Below are 23,695 nucleotides of genomic sequence, written 5' to 3' on the forward strand. Positions count from 1 at the left end.
GCTTGAAGAGATATAGGCGTTCTTCTCAATTAATAAAGGAGAAATGTAGTAATAGGAAAATATTGTAATACATTATTTATACATAGACATGTGCGCCTTTGGTTACGCTGAAAATGCCACCGTTTATAAAAATCTCGGCGCCCCGCCGATTTTCATATCAGCAGCGCATGGCTGGCTTAGAAATTATTTTAATATTTTATACCTTTTTATTCTAACTAGTAGAAAGCCCGTCAAAAATGACAGGGAATGAGATTTTTATTCATTTTTTACGATAGATGTCATGCCAGATTCAAGCTCACAATATTAGGAAGCATCCAAGATCTTATAATTATAAAAAAGTTTATCAAGCCTAGCTCAACCCTTAATAATTTGTAAAAGATATTCCCAAGTCAGGTGCAAGCTAATATTAATTTTGAGATTCCAAGCACAGTCCTACCCATTATAATTTTGAAAATTTTTTCCCGCCTTGGAGATAGTTAAATTTTTAATATCATCACATGAACGGGAAATATCTGATTTACCAATTAGTCTAATATGGAAAAAAAACATGTAAATTCCGTATTAAGGGAAACTGGGAAGGCCTGGCAACCACTTATTAAAGAATCATGACAAATAAAATAAAATAACCGACTCTTATACTTTTTTGTAATATGATCAATTAAAATTATATCTAAAAAATATGTTGTTTATTATATAAGGTTATTGTTGTTTTTCAGATGAAATTAATGTATGTCTTGCATTTCTGAAATTATTTGTCAAAGAATTTATAAGGGATATATATTTTTTTATGAAGTAAAAAAAAATGATGTCTATTTAAATTACAAAAATGCCATTAAACACTAATGAAACTTATATGCAAATTATTTATATATTTTTTAAGATATTTTTTTTTATTGACATATAAATTTAGGATAATTTTTTTAAAAAATAATGAGGAATATTTATTATGTATTTGATAAAATTAAGAGCAAATCCTTGTTGACATTTTAATTTGTGACAAAATAAATCTGGGCGGTCGTCTGGAGAGAAATTAATTAATGTATAATTTTATATCATTTAGGGTTGTAGATGAAAGTAATGCAAAGCAGTGTACAAAACACAATACGTCCTGATAAAGATGATATGCCTATGCCTTGAGATACTTGTAAAAGAAGAACGCAAAACAATATTTCTGTCAATGTCAGCATTGGTATCCCCCTCTAAACTAGAATCATGAACGTCAATGTTAACTAAACCATAAAACGGTCGTAAGTATTGTTATAAAGGCCATTACAGAACTACTGCATATTTTTCTATTAATAAAGTTGATGAAATTGGCTGTACTGTACATTTAAGTTTGAACACGCAAAATGATATTTCTGTCAATGTCAGAATTGGTATCCCCTTCTAAAATAGAATCATGAAAACGGCAATCTTAACTCAACCATAAAACGGTCGTAAGTATTGTTATAAAGGCCACGACAGAAATACTGCATATTTTCCCATTAATAAAGTTGATGAAATTGGCAGTACTGTACATTCAAGTTTGAACATTCCTCTAAATATTCATGAAAGTTTCTCAGAGAATCGGATAAAGTAATATTTATAATAACTCCTAGTGAAGTGAATGATAGTACGGAATTTAATGCTTATATTTTTTAAAAAATAGAGAGAGGTGGCATAGGGATTTTGGTAGTGGTGATATTTGGAGACAACTGGGTGAAAATAAAATAAACATATAAATATAAAACATAAGATAAAAAAAAACAAAATAAACCTCCAGGGAGTTAATTTCAAGCTTAGTTCTTTATTATTTTGGCTACCAGTAACTTTAGAACGGGCAAGGCGTTTGTTAATTCGTCATTATTTTCATTGCTTATCTTTAATAGATTCATCATGTTTTGTAGCAATGTGAGGGATTAGGGTTAGCCTAGACAAATAAAGAAATCAGGCAAAAATATAAATAAACTATTGTTGAAATTAAACAAACATTAAAATAATGTAAAACCGGTATATGGGTCAATATTAGATGCATATTTCTAGTAGTTGGAGGGCTATCATTAAAAAAAATTGGGGGGGGGGACTTATCAAGCCTATTATGATATTCTATAAGTTAAAAAATTAACATGATGAATGTAATGTTATTAAGATTAAGGTTAATTAATTGTAAGGTAATTAAAAAATAAGATTAAAAAAGGGGGGAAAAGAAGGTATAAATTATTATATTATAAAAATAATAAAAATTAAATTAAAGGAATTGATAAGGTTTTGAGAAATAGTGGTTAATAGATAATAGAGATAGAAAGAAAAGAAAGAGTTATTTATAAGGATTGGAGATTATAAATAAGTTAGGATAAGGATATTTAAATATTTGAATATACTTGATTATCTTCTTAATTATTGGTTATGAAAGAAAAATATGAGTATAAAAAATTGTAATGTAAGTACTGACAAAAATTTTGAGTATGTTCAAAATAAATATACAAGTTGAGTATTTTGTAGAGATTTCATTAATGTGTAATTGATAATATAATATGAAAATTGATAAGGTAAACTAAAAAATAAAGAAAGGATTAAGTGAAATATTAGCTTGAATCTTTTTATTCATATCATTTATTTCATTCATATTTAGAAAGTTGAGCGAATATTGTAAAGACGATTTTTCAAATCTCTCAATCGATGTTAGATATGTGTACACCATCAATTCTCGAAATTCTATTAATCTGTTTTTATAAAATAAATAAATAAAATCAACAAATAAAAAATATCAAAATAAATACCTACCGATGATATGACGTAGCGATGACATGACGTCACGATGACGTAGTGAGGACATCGGAAAATTATAATATAGATAATTGCTCAACATTCCTGTTGTAATTTTTTTTAATGTCAAACAGGATTTCGATGAATTCTTCTACATATTTTAAAATCATAATTATTGACGTCATTATAGAACTCAATCCATCAAAAATCTAAAATTCTAAAAGTTACCATAATTTTACATATTTTTAAAATTGATGCATCTACATTAAATAAATCTATAAATAATTTTAGTATTATAACAGTAAATAATAAAAATAAAAATCATTTGTGTGGAAGTCATTTGGTTTCTTACACTTAAAAAGAGATAATAAAACAATTTCCATAAATTCTGACAAATTTTACTGTAATTGTTGCTTAAAAGATTATTGTAGACTCTGATGATTCAAGTAAGCCATTTTCACAGTATCATTTTTTAAATATTATTTCTTCATATTAAGCCAAAATCTTAATAAATTAAAATATATGTTTTGTAAAATATAATCTAGCTATAAAATTTAAAACTTTTAATCAACATTACCACAGGAAATTTGCTAAAACACTTGACTTTTGATCATAATATTAAAGAAGATACTTCATCAAAATCGCAATTTAAAAAAATATTTTATATTCACACCAAAATTCCAGACAAATTCTAAAACCTCTAAAAATGCCTAATAAGAAACTATGTGTTATTATGTTGTACTGACTTATTATCTTTTCAATCAATTGATAATATAAAAATGAAAGATTTTTTGAAGATATCAAATTTATAAATACTAGTAGATAGCCCGTCAAAAATGACGGGGAATAAGAATTTTCTTCTTATATTTATGCTAGATGTTACCTGTTATTTGAAAATTATATCCAATTTTATTTTTTTACACCCCCCCTACCCTTCAGGCCAGGTTCAATCCATTAAAACTAAGACTAAATACTATGGTTTGAGTAAGAATAAATTTAAAGCTTTTACTTGATAATACCAATATGTCAAATTTACTGATCATTTATACATAATATTTAATATTAAAAAAAATTCCCAGGTAAAGTACAAAGTCATAATAATTTTGAAAAATTCATCCAAGCTGAATGAAAGATCATAATAATTTTGGTTAGTGTTGTTAAACGACTCAAGTCGAGTTTTTAGTCAAAAAATCGGAGTCGATAAGTCGACTTGTTTTTACGACTCGAGTTATGAACTTGAGTCGTGAACTCAAGTCGCGACTCGAGTTATGAACTTGAGTTATGAACTTGAGTCGTGAACTTATGAACTTGAGTTATGAACTTGAGTCGTGAACTCAAGTAGCGACTTAAATTATGAACTTAAGTCGTGAATTAAAGTCGACTCAAGTTGTGAACTCATATCTATATACTTGAGTCGACTAGAGGACGAATAGTTTTATGAACTTCAGTCGACTAGAGGACGAATAGTTTTATGAACTTGAGTAGACGACTAGAGGACGAATATTTCAAATTAATTATTAAATAAGATATAATTTTTTTATTTTAGACTTCCTACTTGAGTCGTAAATAGATATAATTGAGTCAATTAGAGGACGAATAGTTATATAAATTTGATCGACTAGACTCTAATATATTTCAAATTAGTTATTTTTAACTACGATATTTTTGTTTTCTAAATTTAAAATTAGATAGTCGAGTAATAATGACTCCGTGTCGAAGTATCAATAACTCGAATCATTTTTACTACTTGAGTTCTGTACTTGAGTCGTCAACTCAATAAATAGGATAGGGTAATTTAAATTTTATGAAACTCTATTACTTATTATATAAGTGTTATTTATTGGTTGGTTTTGTAGGGGCTTGGATCTTAAAATCGACTTAACTAGCTATGAGCTCGAACCCCTAGCACAGATTAATATATCTTAAGTTGATTTTTCTTGACCTTATTAATATATATAAATATATGGTTATTAGAGGTATCAATCGCTAGCTAATTAGATCTATTGAATAGGTAGCAAACCATGTCTAGATGAGTGAAGCTATTTCTACGTAGGTCAGGAATTATTTTATCAGCACCAAATATTGATATGATAATGGGTGGGTATCAAATAAGTATAGTTCTACCTTTATATGGTGTATATAATTTTGATCTGGGAGCGGGGGTAAAAAATATGGTCTCAAATTTGTTCGTGAAAAAAATTGACATGTCTATATCTTAACATTTAATTATTAAAAGATAAAAATATCTGCTAGATTACCAAAAATTAGGGTTTAATTTAGGTTCAGGATTTTTAAATTCTATATAACGGAAATTTTGATAACATGAACTTAATCGAAAAAATCAATTCCTATAAAATTATTGGAAATAAAAAAAGGTTGCTCGTAACATCAAAAACCGTTTGAAAAAACGTTATGTATGTAAATTGTCGTATTTATTATTACCTCTGATTGAAATTGAAATATAAAAGATTATAATCTTCAAGGATGAGGTAATAAGAGGCAAATTTTGAGGATTAAGATGTTTAATTGATATATATTTTTTTAAAAAACTCATAGAATTTATGAACCCCAAACTATCTTCTTTTTTTTCCTGAAATAATGACCTGAATTTTAGTAATTTATTGATTTCTTCAGGCTTGTCTATTAAAAAAAATTATAACTCAAATTTAGTCGACTACGCTTTGAAAATTTTTCATTTTATTTATTTAAATCTTTATAAATCATGGTAAATAAAATTATACAATTACAATAAAAAAATCGAATAAAATATATTAAAAAATCGAATAAAATATATAAAAATATCGACTTGTTCATCTTCATTTGCCAAATCTTTTTCTTCCGGAAAGCTTCAAAATAAATATAAAGATATATTGGAAAAATTAAATAATCATTAAATTTTACTAATTTTTTTGGGAGAGAGGAGAGAAGGTAAAATTCTTGTTTAAAGTTTAAAAAAATATTATTCGGACTAAATATATGTTAAAATGGTCTAAAAACACAATCACAACAAAGTATACATTAATATTTACATTTATTCCAAAAGATCTACGTCCCAATAACTCAGGCACAGGCATTGTTTTAGGGTTTGTGAAGCCATCCTATTTCTTTTTTTTGTAATACAATCAACCGCCCTGCTGAAAGTCCTCTCACTTGCAACACTTGTACTTTGTTGAGCTAAATAATCCCTAGCCATTAACGACAAAGTGGGATATGTTTGTGCATTATTTCTTTAGCTTCGAAAATTAAATCAGGGTGGCATATCTTTATATGATTTTTAAGGTTGGCTAAAAAATATTAAAAATTTTTAATAAAGGATTTATATAATACTTGTAGCCGTATGAAGACTGTAGATTTTATCACAGTAGACACATTTCCGTCGAGATTTGTTAGGTGTGTTTATAAACATATCTTTAATATTGAAATTATTATTTTGTATTATTGAAGAAGAAGACGTATTAGCTTCTGAAAAAGAGCTTTGAGTTTGACTCAAGTCATTGTCCTCTTGATCCTAATAAAAATTATGTTTTTAGTAATAAATAAAATATCATAGACCTGCCGGGCGTAGGGCCGGGCCGTATTTCAATTTTTTTAAATATATGGGACCGGGCCTATAAAATTTATTAATAGATCCGGGCCAGGCCGGGCCTAACAAATTTATTACTTTTAAAAGCTAATAAAAGATTATAAATATTTTGATAGATCATTTAATTTAAATAAAACTTTTTGATAAAAAAATATGGTTTTGTTAATACTTGTTCTATATCTGTTTCTGTTTCCATTATCATCATATTGAAGAAAAAATAAAAATTTTAATCAAAAAAAACTATAAGTACGACGATGTTAAAAAACTTTATTTTTATATATTTAACTTAATTCTTAGTATATAATAAATATATTTTTTAAAAGTAAAAAGAAAAAAGTTTTTTTTATAATTATAAAAAATTATTATATACTAAATAATTCTCTGAAATAATAAATTTAAATTCATTAACGCCTTGCTGGCACCTAATCATTTAGGGGGGGGGGGAATAATTTTATTTTTTTGGATCAAATTTAATGTTTATTATTAAAATTATTTTTTATATGCCCAGCCCCAGATGTTTTTTGTTAAATATAAATTTATTTTAGTTAACAAATGGGGAAGGGGGGGGAGGTGGTGTATTTTTATTTTACTTCGTTCCAACATAATGATGAAAGAAAGGAAAAGTTATTAATTTTTAGAATATACCAGACCACCTAAGGAAAGAAAAGACATTAATTTTTATTTTTAGAATATATATAATACAATACCCATATTTTTATTTAAAATTTTGTAAAAATGTAAAATTTATAATAAAAAAAATCAAGACAATAATTTTCCATATTATCAGGAAATAATTTCAATACATATCGTTTTTTTCAAACGGTTTTTGGGTAACGTATAGATAGTTGCAAATTACTCGAGAAAATTGGTTCAGGGGAAAAAAGTAAAAATGAGAGGAAATAACGGAAAATCAAAAAATAACCACAAAAATACGCTTTAAACCTTTCAATAATATTTTTATTGAATAAATTAAATTCGGGGAACTAAGGGAAAATAATTTAACAAAAATACACTCTAAATATTTCATTTTTTTTAAATAACTTACAAGATGTATTTATAAATTACATATAAAATTCATGGCATGTTATTGATAAGCATCAACATCAACATTCTCATGGGATGTAATTGTAATATTATCACTTGATATTGAATTTTTAAGGAAGACTTATATCCTTTCAATATTTGCCTTTTTTTTGAAGTTACCAATAAAATATCATTAAATTTTATAATTTAATTATATGTTTTGGTTTTTTGATGATCTTCTTTCAATAAAACGTATTTGGCATAAATTTTTAATAAACAGATTCTAGCCATGTGCTGCACATCCAAAGGATTCAATAAATTCCTAACTTTGTAAATCGTCATAAATTAATTAAAAACCTAGGTTTTGAAGATGATTTTTGAATACTTTTTAGTCGGTCAATTGACCGGTCAAAATCAGTCAATTGACCGCAGGAGTATTTGACCTGGTAAAATACTCTTAAAAAATTTGAAGAAATAAAAATAAAATATAACGATATAAATATAGTACTTTCTTTCCTTTTCAATTAAATATAAACCCTCTCCCTCCCTCCCTCTTTACTTTAGTAATAATTTTTTTTTCTTCCTTTCTTATATTATTTATAGCTTGGGGCCAAAGTTTTTTTATAAATAAAAAAAGTATTTAAAATGAGAAAATTCTCTAAAAAAAGTATTTAAAAATAAAAAAAATATAAAAAATATATATTAAATAACAAAAAATAAATTTTGATAGAATTTCTAAAAAACAATTATTAATAAATTAAATTTTTTAGAAATTTTTTGAGTGATAGAGTTAAACAATAAATAAATTGTTGCCAATTCAATAGGTCTTTTAATTATCGATTGATACCTATAATAACCATATATTTATATCTATAATAAGTTCAATAAAAAATTACTTAAAATATATGGGTTTGAACCATAGATCTGTGCTAGGGGTTCGTGCTCATAGCAGATTTAGTCGATTATTAGAGCCAAGCGCGAGGTCTGGATATAACATTATCAAAATTTAGTTTCATAAAATTTAAGTTAACCTGTTAATTTCATATAATGAAAAAATTTCAAAGCGTACTCGACTAAATTTGAGTTATAATTTTTTTTAATAGACAAGCCCTTACTGTTTTGAAGAAATCAATAAATTACTAAAATTTAGGTCATTATTTCAGGAAAAAAAAGAAGATAGTTTGGGGTTCATAAATTCTATGAGTTTTCTAAAAAAATATATACCAATTAAACATCTTAATCCTCCAAATTTGCCTCTTATTACCTCATCCTTGAAGATTATAATCTTTTATATTTCAATCAGAGGTAATAATAAATACGTCAATTTACATATATAACGTTGTTTCAAACGGTTTTTGATGTTACGAGCAACCTTTTTTTATTTCCAATAATTTTATAGGAATTGATTTTTTCGATTAAGTTCATGTTATCAAAATTTCCGTTATATAGAATTTAAAAATCCTGAACCTAAATTAAACCCTAATTTTTGGTAATCTAGCAGATATTTTTATCTTTTAATAATTAAATGTTAAGATATAGACATGTCAATTTTTTTCACGAACAAATTTGAGACCATATTTTTTACCCCCGCTCCCAGATCAAAATTATATACACCATATAAAGGTAGAACTATACTTATTTGATACCCACCCATTATCATATCAATATTTGGTGCTGATAAAATAATTCCTGACCTACGTAGAAATAGCTTCACTCATCTAGACATGGTTTGCTACCTATTCAATAGATCTAATTAGCTAGCGATTGATACCTCTAATAACCATATATTTATATATATTAATAAGGTCAAGAAAAATCAACTTAAGATATATTAATCTGTGCTAGGGGTTCGAGCTCATAGCTAGTTAAGTCGATTTTAAGATCCAAGCCCCTACAAAACCAACCAATAAATAACACTTATATAATAAGTAATAGAGTTTCATAAAATTTAAATTAACCTATTTATTGAGTTCACGACTCAAGTTCAGAACTAGAGTCGTAAAAATGACTCGGGTTATTGCTACTTCGACACGGATTCAGGATTACTCGACTATCTAATTTTAAATTTAATAATAATAAACAAAAATATCGTAATTAAAAATAACTAATTAATTTGAAATATACTAGAGTCTAGTCTATAGTCGATCAAATTTATAGAACTATTTGTCCTCTAATTGTCTCAAGTATATAATTCCTATTTACGACTCAAGTTGGAAGTCTAAAATAAAAAAATGTAATAAACAACATATATCTTAATTAAAATTAATAATTAATTTGAAATATTCGTCCTCTAGTCGTCGACTCAAGTTCGTAAAATTATTCGTTATCTAGTCGACTCAAGTATATAGACATGAGTTCATAACTCGAGTCGCGACTTGAGTTCACACTTGAGTTGTAAAAATGAGTCGATTATTGCGACTTCGACTCGGAGTCGAAGTCAGGAGAACTTGGTAGTTGAGAACTGAAATAAAACATTAAAATAATCATAATGAATTTAAAAATACAATAAAAATCAGATTTTCATGGGCCTTGGTTTTTTGATCAGGTCGAGCCCAGGCCTGCAAAATAACTTGTTTTAGGCCAATGTCTGACCCATAGTTAATAGTAAAAAAATTATCAAACGTCAAGCTCATAATTTTCCCCAAGCCCAGCCCAATATAATTTATAAAAATATTTTCCAAGCCCAGTCCAACTCATAATAATTTTATAAAAATTTTTCTCAAAAAATTTTTCCCAAACCTGGAGATATGTAAATCTCTGGATCCGACAAAATGGTAAGCTTAAAAAGTAGGATCCTTAATGTTATATTAATTTAGTTATATTAAAAATGTACTTTGTATATTTTTTAGTTAGTTAGATAAAATATTCATAAGAGATAAAAGGACATATTGTGCAGCCTGACAAAATGGATAGCCTTAAAAATAGGTAGGATGATTAAAATAATATAAATTTAATTAAAAAGTTAAAAAAATGACTTGCCTAAATTATTAAGTCTTATCAGGAGATAAAAAGTGATACTTTTGAATTATTCACTATTCATTTAAATTTTCCAGAATTATTTTATGTTTGTTTATAGATATATTCTTAAATATTATTTTATATTTATTTGTGCGCAAAAGTCATGCGAATGAAACAAAATAAGATAAGGGTGATTTATTTTGTGAATATTTATAGAAATGGCCCCAAAAATAAATGATTAAAATTGGAGGAAAAGGAAGAATAAAACTATTTACATTCCTACGTTACGTTTAAATTTATCTGTTTTCAGATATAATATTTTAACCTAGATAAGTATTTCCTTATTAAGTTTAGAATTTACTATTTTAAGATAAGAGTGCACTCGTTATTCATTTCCTCCGTTCATTTCCTCCGGATGTTATATTGGAGTTGAGCAAAAGCAACATTTATTATTTAAATTCCTCAGTAGTTTAAAAGTATATGTAGCCGTTATATTAAAATAAATCCATTGTGTTAATTAAAACCATACAGCATCCTAAATTATATCATTATTAGTCATCAATTTATTAATTTTAGTTACACAACAGTTTGGCTTAATTTTAATAATTCATAATCTAATTTATGAGATAGATGAGACATTCAGTCTAGTTTAACACAACTTAGTAAACTTATTCAAATTTTTAAAATTTTCAAACCAGTAAAATGTGATGAGAAATTCAGTTTAATTTAACACAATTTAATAGACTTATTCAAATATTTAAAATTTTCAAAACAGGGAAATGTGATTGAATAAGGCAATTTATATCAAATAGTTGCTTGAAATTTTGTGATACTTAGTGAAAGTAAGTGTTAAAGAGTAACCCAGTTTACACTGGTCATAATGTTTTTGAACCACATAAGATCAACCTGCATTCTAATTTCCTATTTTTTAATTAACACTTTCTTGATTAAATTTACACAACGCTTTAACCTAATTAAAGATTCTTATTCTAAATTTATAAAGTAGATAAAACATTTAGTATAATTAACTTAATTTAATATTCTTATTTAAATATTTAAACTTCAGAAAACAAACAGATATAAGTGAATAAGGCAATTATAAGGATTAATTGCCTGAAGATTTACAATATACTTGTATGATCCATAGCCTTCAGCTCATTGGCGTACGCAGCGGGGGGGGGGCAGGGGGACAAATCCCCTCAAAGCCAAAAAATGCAGATACCGGATATATTTTTCGAAAATATTATTGTTTTTATTAATTTATATTTGTTAATATTTATTCGTATCTCATAATAAATATATATTTAATATTACATTTATTATCACATTTATCTACTAAGTTATTTTATCAATTAATTTCGATTTCAAGTTTTCCGGCGTAATATTTACTTATTATTTTCAAATTTTTAGTGGCGTAATATTTATCTACCATTTTCAAATTTCTAGTCAAATAATAATTATTTCTGAAATTTCTTGTCCAACAACAGGGAAAAAGAAATAGCAACCTTGTCCAACGAGATAGTCTGCCATCAAGCAGTAACAGCTTTTAAGGAGTTAGAAGAGCCAATTATTTGCTATTACTGAAATATCACATGGCCTGAAAGAAATATTTCCCCAGAGGCAAGTAAATTATTGGATTTAATGCGTATTCCAAATTTTACTTCTCATTAGAATGTATTATTTAATTATACAACTATTTTAAGTATTACTTTTTAAAAACATGACATTGACTTGATTCAGGGGCGGACTGGAGACGATACGGCCTAGTGGGCATTTTTTTATAGCGGCCTCATTTATATGGGAGCTTCGCCCCCCTACCCCCTATTTTGCAGGCCTTCGGCCCGCATTTGCCCGGCCTTCGGCCGGGTTCCCTTAAATGGCTTCTTTAAATTATATATTTTTATTACTTGTTATTTTTTATAGGTTCAAACAATTTACATTTTAAAAAAAGAAAAGAATAATGACACGATAATCATATATTTTATTTTAAAAAATTGCACATCCAAAATCATATTCATTGAACACATAAAAAAATATTCATTGCACATATAAAAAAATATTCATTGCACATATAAAAAAATATTCATTGCACATATTAAAAAATATTCATTGCACATATTAAAAAATATTCATTGCACATATAAAAAAATATTCATTGCACATATATATTTTATATTAGATTTAGGATATTGCACTATAAAATCAAATCATACATCACATGTTAAATATAATATAATACATACTCAAAATATAAAATCAATTAATTATACATATAAAATTATAACAATTATACAATATTGAACAGAGAATAAAATTGTTGCACTTATAAAATTAGAGATCATATTGTAATAGATATAAATAAGATTTAAATAAATGAATTAATAATATATAATTTTTATGTTAATAAATCTCTCATTAACTTTGAACCTTTGCGTAAATAAACAAGAATATCTTCTATTTCAATCTGCGATAATAGTTCTCGTTCAACTGACATCATTAAAAACGCTTCTAATTTTTCTTGGCCTATATTAGCTCTCAGCCTTTTTTTTATAATTTTCATTGCTAAATGTTCTCTCGCAATTAACCTGCGTAAATGATAAAGTTAAAATGTATTCATACGCCAAAAATAATTAGTGTATGCACTTGTATGCATATTGTACCTCTTAAGAATTTCATACACGCATATTAAACAATTGTTACATTTATCACACTTCGAGTTATTATCATATTGTAGTATTCCATCTTCTTCATTCGACTCCTCACTTGTACATAAGATATCATCGTCCGTTTCATTTAATTCTGCTATTAAATCTTTGAATACACTATAAAATGAACACAATTCGTTATGTAATTTATCACTCGATATATTTGCCAATTGCGCCAGTTTTTCCAAGGCCATTTCAGAAATACCTTTACTATTTATGTAATCAAAATGCCTTGGATGCAAATATCGCACATTCAAAATAAGCTCTCTATTTGCAGAAAAGCGTTCCGACAAACTGTTTATAATTTGATCAATTATAGGACGAAATACTTCAACCCTATAAAGGTCAATCGATTCTTGAGGACGTTTATCCTGGCCTTCATCACTATATATTCTCTTTGCTCGTCCTATTCGAATTTTTGGTAGAGCAGTCTGTACACAGATACTCTCCGTAAGCTATAAATATGAAAGTGTTTCATTTAAATCAGAAGCCATTTTTATTGCTTTATTTTGAATTGATGTAATAGTTATCGATGACACAGAAGACTTAGCATCTTCTATCATCTTCCATGCCGACAAAATATTTAAATTTTTGGTTTGAAGATACAATGACAATGGCCCCATTATTTCAAAAATTTCTAAATATATTACAGCTGTACTAAGAGTCTTAAATTTACATAAATTATCTATCAACGACTGCGCTTCTGATGAGGTTTTTGCCTCAAATGATTTATTATCTATTATAAATCGAAGTGCACTTATCGTTATTGGAAGTAAGCTCTCTTTGCCATATGTCCATTTAAGAGCTTTTTCACGTGCCCACCACCTTGTCTCACCTATTTTTTGCAGTCTTCTCAGTTTATTTTGGCCAGTTGAGTTATTCTGTTTCACCCAAGCGTCCATCCTTTTATATGATTCACCAAAGAATGTTGCTAGTCTGTTCAATAATCCAAATAAAATTTTGCCTTCATTATTATCGCATGAATCACATATGCAGAGATTTAATATGTGACTATAACACCAAATATACAAGCTACCTGGAGCCTCTTGTCTAATAAGAGCTTGCAACCCAACAAATTCCCCCCGCATATTTGCAGCACCATCAAATGATTCTCTAATTATATTTCTCATTTGAATTCCATGTTTTAAAAAGCATTCACTCAAGATATCAAAAAATCCTTTTCCAGAAGAGTTCGTAACTTTTGTAAGTGCAAAAAGCCTTTCTGTTATTTTACCATTATATATGTATCGTAGGCAAATGGTTGCTTGATCATAAACGCAAATGTCTTGAGTACTATCCATTTACAAACTAAACCGTTTGTTACCAATCTCCTTTTTTATTAAATTCCTGATTTGATCAAGAACAGCATCAATAACTTTGTTGACAGTTGTTTTTGACAACAAGGTTATGAGAAAACCTCTTCCCTTCGATTTGATTTATTAGACAGTTTAAGCGTATCTTTTCTACGTTTGCTTTTTAAAATAGCCTTCTCTAAATGATCTCTAAGTATTTGATCATTCTTTGATATAATACGGATCATTTCCAGGAAATTGCCATGATTTAAATTTTCATTATCAAAGAGGCTAAGTGTTTCGGTAGCATTTGATCCTCTGTATGGTAAGTTTTGTTTACCTAAAAACTTTATTATCTCAAATATTTGTTTTATTATGTGGATATTGTTATGAATTTGTCGATTTTTTTCATTTAATATTTTAACGCTAATTGAATTATTAAATGACTAGTTTTTTGAAGCTCTGAGGTAGGCCTCAACAGCACTAATATTCACTTTTGAATTTTCATGAGTGCATGTGACGAAAATTTGTAGAGCCTGTTGTGAAAGTGTTTTCACATACTGCAAATGCCAGGCAGATTGAGCAGTACACAGCTTGGGCTTTATTGCATATAATTTTTTGGTAATCCATTTTCTAGGTATTTTTTCACTCATTACCATTCGATAATATAATTTATCATATTTAATGTTTATTGGTTGTATAGGATGTTGCATTAAAAATCTAAGTTTTTGAGGTATAGTGGCTGTTAATTGCAACTTAAAATTTTCATGTGTATGCATATCCAATTCTCATAATCCACATTGAGAAATATCTGAAGGCATTATTGATGTAGTTGCTTCTGACAAGTGTGAGGATAGTGGCAATGATTGAACTGATGCCATAATACATGAAGATGTTGCAGATAAGGTAGTTGTTTCAGGTAGTGGTGAATGGGAGGCAGTTGTTGATATCTCTAAAAAAATAGTTTATTTACATGAAGTAATAGTATTTGAAATACTTGGTATTGATTTATCAAAAAAAGATAATTTAAGCTGTTTTGGATCAGCACCAGCTGCTTTGAGACCAGCAGCATTTTTTTTCTTAATTTTTCAGCTCCACCTTTAAATTTCCTTTTGGCATTTCTATGCATATATGAAAATATATCAATTCAACTAAAATAAAATTTATTATAATTTTTTTTAAAGAATTGTATTTTAATATAAAGCATAAAGTAATCTGTTATGTTACCGGCCAGTAATAATAATAAAAAAACATTACTATCTTTGGGTTATGAAATATAAATAATTTTTTTAAAAATATATCAATTCAACTAAAATAAAATTTATTATAATTTATTTTAAAGAATTGTATTTTAATATAAAGCATAAAGTAATCTGTTATGTTACCAGCCAGTAATAATAATAAAAAAACATTACTATCTTTGGGTTATGAAATATAAATAAGTTTTTTACTTTTGACTATTTACATACATCTCAATTTACGTTTAAAAATAGTATATAAAGTTGATTCTTTTCTTATATTATGTTTGTTTGCTAATGATCAGTAAATTGTTGTAATACAAATATTAGGCGCACAAAAGTTTCCTCTACAATAAATTAATGTATAAAAATATAATATAATAAATTAATGAAAACTTAACTCTCTACTCAAGCCCAAGCTCAAAAGGATCAATGAATTAAGAACAAGATAGTTTCCTATATTACAATAAATTAATGTATAAAAATATAATATAAATTAATGAAAACTTAGCTTTCACTCTACTCAAGCCCAAACTCAAATGGATCAATGAATTAAGAACAAGAAATACAATCAATCACAATAGTTTCCTATATACAATAAATTAATGTATAAAAATTAATATAATAAATTAATGAAAACTTAGCTTTCACTCTACTCAAGCCCAAGCTCAAAAGGATCAATGAATTAAGAACAAGAAATATAATCAATCACAATAGTTTCCTATATGCAATAAATTAATGTGTAAAAATATAATATAAATTAATGAAAACCTAGCTTTCACTCTACTCAAGCCCAAACTAAAAGGATCAATGAATTAAGAACAAGAATATAATCAATCACAATAGTTTCCTATATACAATAAATTAATGTATAAAAATTAATATAATAAATTAATGAAAACTTAGCTTTCACTCTACTCATGCCCAAACTCAAAAGGATCAATGAATTAAGAACAAGTCCTATATACAATAAATTAATGTATAAAAATATAATATAAATTAATGAAAACTTAGCTTTAACTCTACTTAAGCCCAAGCTCAAAAGAATCAATGAAATACAATCAATCACAATATTTTCCTATATACAATAAATTAATGTATAAAAATTAAATAAATAAATGAAAACTTAGCTTTCACTCTACTCAAGCCCAAGCTCAAAAGGATCAATGAATTAAGTAGAAGAAATACAATCAATCACTATAGTTTCCTATATACAATATATGAATGTATAAAATTTAATATAATAAATTAATCAAAACTTAGCTTTCACTCTACTCAAACTCAAACATAAGCGTTTTCACTTCCTTTGAAAAAAAAAACGAAAAGCACGTGGTAAATGATATATAGCGTCAAGCGACGTAATTGATATTTTATGCATTCAAATATAGTAAACGACATGATAATTCTTCTCAGGGAATGTTATATTCAAATAATAGATATCATTAAAAATAAATAAATGATAAGAGAAAATAATGTGAACAAAATAATGTTTTTTTTTCCTACCGGCCTCTTTTTTGATATTTTCCTCTCCTCGGCCCAATGATATATATAACATAGATTGGCGATTCATTCATTAAAAACGTCCTCACATTGCAAACAGCTGTAGCGCCATTTTGTAGCTTGAACGTTGATCAAATGCCTCATCATTATTATTATTATATATTTAAATTCTCTATATCAATACAAAATAAATTCTCACCTCAACTGATGATTTTAGCAAGTTCTTCAATTCTTTTTATTAGTAATCTAAAATATAAGACTCAAGATATACATATTTAAAAAGCTACAATACCACCCTTCATGCAAAATATTCCATACCTCTATCTATTATACTCTCAAAAAATCCACCAAACTCCAATTAACCTTACCACCCAGATTCCTTTAACCCATATGGATCAAATGCCTCGATCATTATTTTTAAATTATCTATATCAATACAAAATAAATTCTCACCTCAACTGATGATTTAATCTAAAATATAGGGGGGGGGGTGCCTTTGATCGTAAGACACTTCATCGTATTTTTCGTCCAACTCGTCCAATTTGTTCAAAATGGAGATTAAAAAGTTTGAAGTGATAAAAATGATATTAATTCATTTGGAATGGTAAAATTTAATTTTTAATGTATTATTATTATATTTAACAGGTTTGGAATGGTAAAAATGTTATTGATTCATTTGGAAAGGTAAAAATGTTATTAATTGAAAAATACGATGAAGTGTCTTACGATCAAAGGCATCCCCCCCTATGTAGCTGGTACTTTTATAATTTTATGTAATATAGTGGCTTATAACTTAAAACAATAATCACTCATAAGTTTATGTAAAAAATAGACCTGTATAGATAAAATCTACAAATTTTGTTACTAATAAGAGAAATAGGTGCTGTTAATTTTTTTATTTTGTATTATTAATTTTATTATAAAGGAAGAACTAAAGATAACTCCAAAAGTATATACTATTAAGATTCTCTTCATAGTTGATCATTTGTTTTGTTTTGATTATTTCATCTTAATTATAAATGACAAATAAAAAAATATCTTTTATTTTTTTTCAATAAATACATAATGTAATAATATCATTTTTTGCTTGAGTATAAATTATATTATATAAATTATTTATTTAATAAAGTATATTTAATAAGTATTTAATGATATATATGTATAGGCCTTGAAAAGGAAAAGATATTGCAACAGTTCACTTTCATATTATTTTTGAGTACATTTTCGTCATTTTTGATTATATCATCACCTATAAAAAATTAATATAATTAATTAGCATAGATAATATATAAGATCATAATTTTTATAATATGCCTAATATCTGGTCATTCCTTATACAATATAATTTTTATTTTTAATATATATTTTTTCCGAGTCATGGCTTTCCTGCTCAATATATGGAATAATATTATCAGGATCCATACTAACGCCAAGCAATTTACCCATTTTTTTATTAACAGCACACCACAATGGCTTTGCATATTACTCCAGTTTCATTTAAATTGAGCAATGCATCTATCACTAAATTAGCTAGGATATCTGAATTTATTTTTACAACTAGAAAATAGGCTATTGGCATTTTCCAGCTGCTATTAATACAGGTCACCATAAGAAATAGGGCCTTTGTTGCTTCTGGACATGATTCATCTTCTTTTGTTGATTTTGTCCCACCACCTAAATCAACATAGCCATGATATTCTCCTTTGTGTTTTTCAAAATCTATTTGCGTTTTAATAGAATATAAGAAAAATAATATATCATAAATGGAAACTTTTCAAAAAATTATCTTCGTAGACTAGTTTTGGCAATATTATATATGTATTAATATTTCATGCATAATGGATATCCAAACTACAAAATGGCGCACAGCTGATTGCAATGTGAGGACATTTTTATCATGCAATTAATGAATGAATCGCCAATCTATGTTATATATATCATTGCATCGGCCTCAAAATCGACATTTTCTCGCGGCCTCGTGGGCAAATTGCCCACTGGATCTTATGGCCAGTCCGCCCCTGACTTGATTAAGAAGATGAGAATAGCGGAGAGCATTTTATCAGAACTCAAGGAAATTAGGGCTAATGTTGTTGAAGAATTTCATATTATATATTTTATTGTTGAGTCAAAAGTAGAGCTATACATGTAATATTTGTCTCCCTCGACTTGTAACAAGGCAAGCTCATCGTTAAAACATTAATATAGGATCAGTAGAAGAGTATATCTTAAATACAGATACATTTATAACCCAAATAAATGAATTTTTAATTCATCATGCAGCACTTACTAATCTGCAAATATTACTTCCACAAAAGCCTTCCCAACCTTTTTCAGATGGTGATAGAAAAAAAAATATTTGTTAGATATTTATTATGAAGATGTTAAAGTATCTTATGATGCCTTACGAATAACTATGTTTACAAGATTAACTATGGTTGGTATAGTCCCAAAAAATGCTATGGATGCTCTCATTATTTCAAACACATTTTAGATTAAATTCCCAATGTATTAAAATAAAATTTTCAGGCCCAGCCAGGATTTTTTAAAAATAAATTATATTTATTTTTGATTTTTATAGCTAATAATAACGATTTCAAATATAGGCTGTTTTAAAAAATACAGCCCGGATTGGGTGTTTTTTTAAAATAATTCAAGCCCGGCTTGGGTGTTTTTTTAAAAAAATTTCGGGTGCCCGGGAATATTTAAAAAAATTAAAATACTGTCCGGCCCGGGGGCCGGGCCTGAAGGTCTTTGAAAAACATACCAAGTTGTACAACATCTGAAAGTAGATTGAAAGGTTTGGATCTTTTGAATATTTATAAGCATTTGACAAGCAAGGATGAGATAATTGAAAAATTAGCTCAATCACAACGAAGATTGGATTTTACATTGTAAATGTATAACATACAAAATGCAATTATTCCTAAGAAACATTTTGTGTAAAGGCTCAAAAAATTCAAATTTCTATTTTGGGTCATTTAAGTGATTTTTTACATATAATTTTTTTATAATTCACATTAATTTAAAATTGTGCATTAGAAATAGTTATTAGTCCTGATAAATTTATGCTTGATATTTTTAAAAAACAATAATATTTCTTAAAAAATTTTATTATCCTCCCCCCAAACCAAATTCCTGCGAACGCGCCTGCTTCAGCCTGTTTCACATGAAAATCATAGAGTGCCCTTATTTAGATAATTTTTTAAAATTACTGGCACTCCGATTTCAGAATTCAAGGAAAATAATTATGTTGAACCATCGTCCAAGCAGTATTATTTATAAATATCTATCCATTTTTGCAAAATCAAATGTGATAAATCGCTAAAAGTAATAATCGCTAAAAATAATAAAAAATATAATCTATTTAAAAATAAATTAAGACTGTTGGTAGGATCATCTGTTTGTATAAAATAAATAAATAAAATCAACAAATAAAAAATATAAAAATAAATACGTACCGATGACATGACGTCACGATGACGTAGTGAGGACATCGGAAAATTATAATATAGATAATAGATCTACCTTTATGTCTTTTTTGTTTTATTGAAATAGCATTGGCTGCTGAGGAAGATTTACAATAGTTGAATTTCATAGCCATTCTAACAATAAGATTACACATAGACATGAATGATTTAAATAATATTGGATAATTCATATTTGTCCTAATCATCTATGTTTCTGTGTTAAATTTTTAACAAATATATTTCTTCTTGATAAATTCTCCCTAATTTGTTTCTAATATAAATTAAAGATCATGATTTTCTGTTATACTTTTCATAATACTTATTTTAGAAATATCAAGTTATCAATTCTAATTCTGATTTGCCAGACAAGACAACACTAAGCCCGACTGCTATTAATAATGTTTACCTATCAATAAAAGCACATGTACAATAAGAAATTAACTCAGGGCCAAAATTTTGATAAATTACATGCGATATGTGGACAGATCAATACAGAAAAAGAAACTATATTACATTTACACTTCATTTAATAAATGATAATTTTGAAGATTTACTTTACTTTAGCAACTCATTATATAACCCAAAAACACACAGGTGAGACTATTCTAATTGAGATTGATAAAATAGAAGAGGAATTTAATTTAAAAAAGAAAAATTCAAATGGTCACTGATGCTGGGTCTAATGTTAGAAAGGGTGTTTGATTAGGTGAATATGAATACCGCTTATGTTTGGGTCATGGTTTACACAATCTGGTTACAGTGGATGGTATTAAAAAGGTACCCTTTGTTAAAAATCTCATCAAAAGAATTATAGAAATTATTGCTGTTCTAATATATAAAACTGCAATAGTTGAATTTGAATTCGAGGCAGATCAAAGAAAATGCCTAAGTACAATAGGTTTAACATCAAACATGTTAGATCATAATAGCACTGATCCATATTTAGATACCCGATTTCAAATTGGCAATTCCATTGATAATGATAACAATATTTCCACGCAAAACCTAAAAATTGAACGTCCCAACACGTTGGCATAGTATATTAATTATGCTAGAAACCATATGTGGATTAAATAAGAATATAATTAATAATGTTTTGAAAAGAATTGGGAAACACTTTCTCAAATTATCAAACTATTAATCTGATCTGGTAGAAGAACTATTAGCATTTCTCTTAAAAATTAAAGAAACTGTCGAATTTCTATCAATACAAGGGCCTACGTTAAACTTGGCGTTACTTTTTAGAGGTGAAATTGAAACACATTTAATAGTAAATGACAGTGATAGTTCTGAAATCATTTCACTTAAGGAAAATATGCTAAAAAAACTTGCATTACGATTTCCGGTTTGTGATTTTCAAGTAATAATATATAAGTACGTTCATTTATTTAATTCACTTTTTATTTAAAAAATTATCTAGGCATTGGCTTCTCCTCCTTTAGATCCAAGATTTCAAAAATTGACAATTGTGTCATAGTATATAGTAGAACAAGATTGCTCAGCTTCTGAAAAAATATCTTAAACTTATATAGAATGATGATATTCAGATAGTAAATATAGCTAAGGATCGGAGGAATTATTAAATTCAAATTGACAAAATTGGCAAATAAACATTCAACTAATATAAATTATGATTCCACGTTAGGTGACTTAGAACAAGAATACCACATTCTTCTTTGATGACGACATTCACAAGATATGGATGTTCTAAATTTTTGGAGAGAAAAGAAGAGTGAACCAATCTTTCCAGCACGCCAAAAAAATTTTTTGTATTCCGGCGACTAGCACACCCAGTGAAAAAGTTTTATCTACCGCTGGATTGACGTTGAATTCAAGGAGATCATCCGAAAATTTAAATAAAATTAATTTTATATATGAAAATTATAAAATTACGAAATCGATTTTGGATTTATTGTGAGTTTTCTCTTAAATAAAGATTAAAACATATGCCGAGATATCTGTAGAATAGTGTATATTTATTTTTTTTTAAAAAAATTATTAAGCAATTAAAAAAATTTATTTATAAAAATAAATAATTGCGCCGATTTACGCCGCTTTTGCTGACGGAGGCTAAAAATCGGCGCGCCGGGGGCAGGCGACTAGATTTTTAAAAATTGTGCCGGCCACCGATAGTTTCGTACACGCACAGGTCTATTTATACATTATGAATTATTTCGTCAATTAGACATGGTTATAATATATTTATGATTTATAATATTGGGTAAGGTTAACTACTTAACACCCATAGTGTTATGTATTAAATTGTTTATTTTGTTATTTTTGTATTTTTTGTAAAATGTTTATTTTCATGATTAAATTTATTTTATGAATTTGCATAGAAAAAGAAAATGCGATTGGATAAGGAATAAAATAAAAATATTTCAGTACTTTCACTAATACATTATAAGAATGCCATAGTCAATAAAAAGTCTAACGGATTCAAATCTGTGTTACAAAGATTGGTACGACTTATTTAAAGAATTTAAAAACACACAACCAAGAAGTTTAATATCATCATAAAAAATCACTGTATTAACAATAGATGATACTTACAATATACTGGTAAATTTATGTGCACCTGATGGTCCGGGAAACAAAATGGTATTAGATAATATTTTAATCAAATTTTTTCATCCCAGACCTAATATAATTGTAGAGATATATAATTTTTATCAATATAATCAAAAAGATGAGGAAAAATTAATAGACTATATATAAAATCTTAAAAAATTAGCAAAGACTGTGAATTTGGGGAATATTTAAATACTGCAATAAGAGATAAATTCACATTCGGAATAAGAAATACCAAAATTTTACAAAGATTATTATTATCCCAGGATGACATAGACATAAATAAGGTCATTCAACTAGCTAATGTAGTAGAAACAGCTATAAAAAATACAAAATGTAATTAAAATTGACCAGTTAGAAGAGGAAGAAGATAATATAAATATAATTAAAAAAAGGTTAATAATGATAATAATAAACAATCAAAATCATATAATAATTATAATACGAGCTATAAAAAACCAAACCCCTGCCACTCCTGCGGAGGAAACCATAGAAGAGAAAATGGCCTTTTCAAGGATGCCACTTGTTATAAATGCAACAAAATTTGGCACATGAGTCTGTAGAAAAGAAATAGTGAATTTTATTAATAATACAACAATTGAATATAATTCAG

General features: G+C 27.1%; 1 protein-coding gene across 1 annotated transcript; it reads right to left on the minus strand.

Annotated features, from left to right (window-relative positions):
• Window positions 1-5,992: 5,992 nt before the first annotated feature.
• LOC135928487 (zinc finger MYM-type protein 1-like) lies at window positions 5,993-14,315 on the minus strand. The gene is made up of 5 exons (XM_065464954.1): window positions 13,665-14,315; window positions 12,970-13,469; window positions 12,753-12,894; window positions 6,073-6,253; window positions 5,993-6,006 (listed from the first exon to the last, which is right to left on the minus strand). Exons 1-5 carry the CDS (start codon window positions 14,313-14,315, stop codon window positions 5,993-5,995), a joined length of 1,488 nt encoding a protein of 495 aa, XP_065321026.1.
• Between the last annotated feature and the right edge of the window lie 9,380 nt (window positions 14,316-23,695).

This window comes from Gordionus sp. m RMFG-2023, chromosome 1 (assembly GCF_954871325.1).
Source record: "Gordionus sp. m RMFG-2023 chromosome 1, tfGorSpeb1-WG-v2, whole genome shotgun sequence".
NCBI classification, from domain to species: Eukaryota; Metazoa; Nematomorpha; class Gordioida; order Chordodea; family Parachordodidae; genus Gordionus; species Gordionus sp. m RMFG-2023.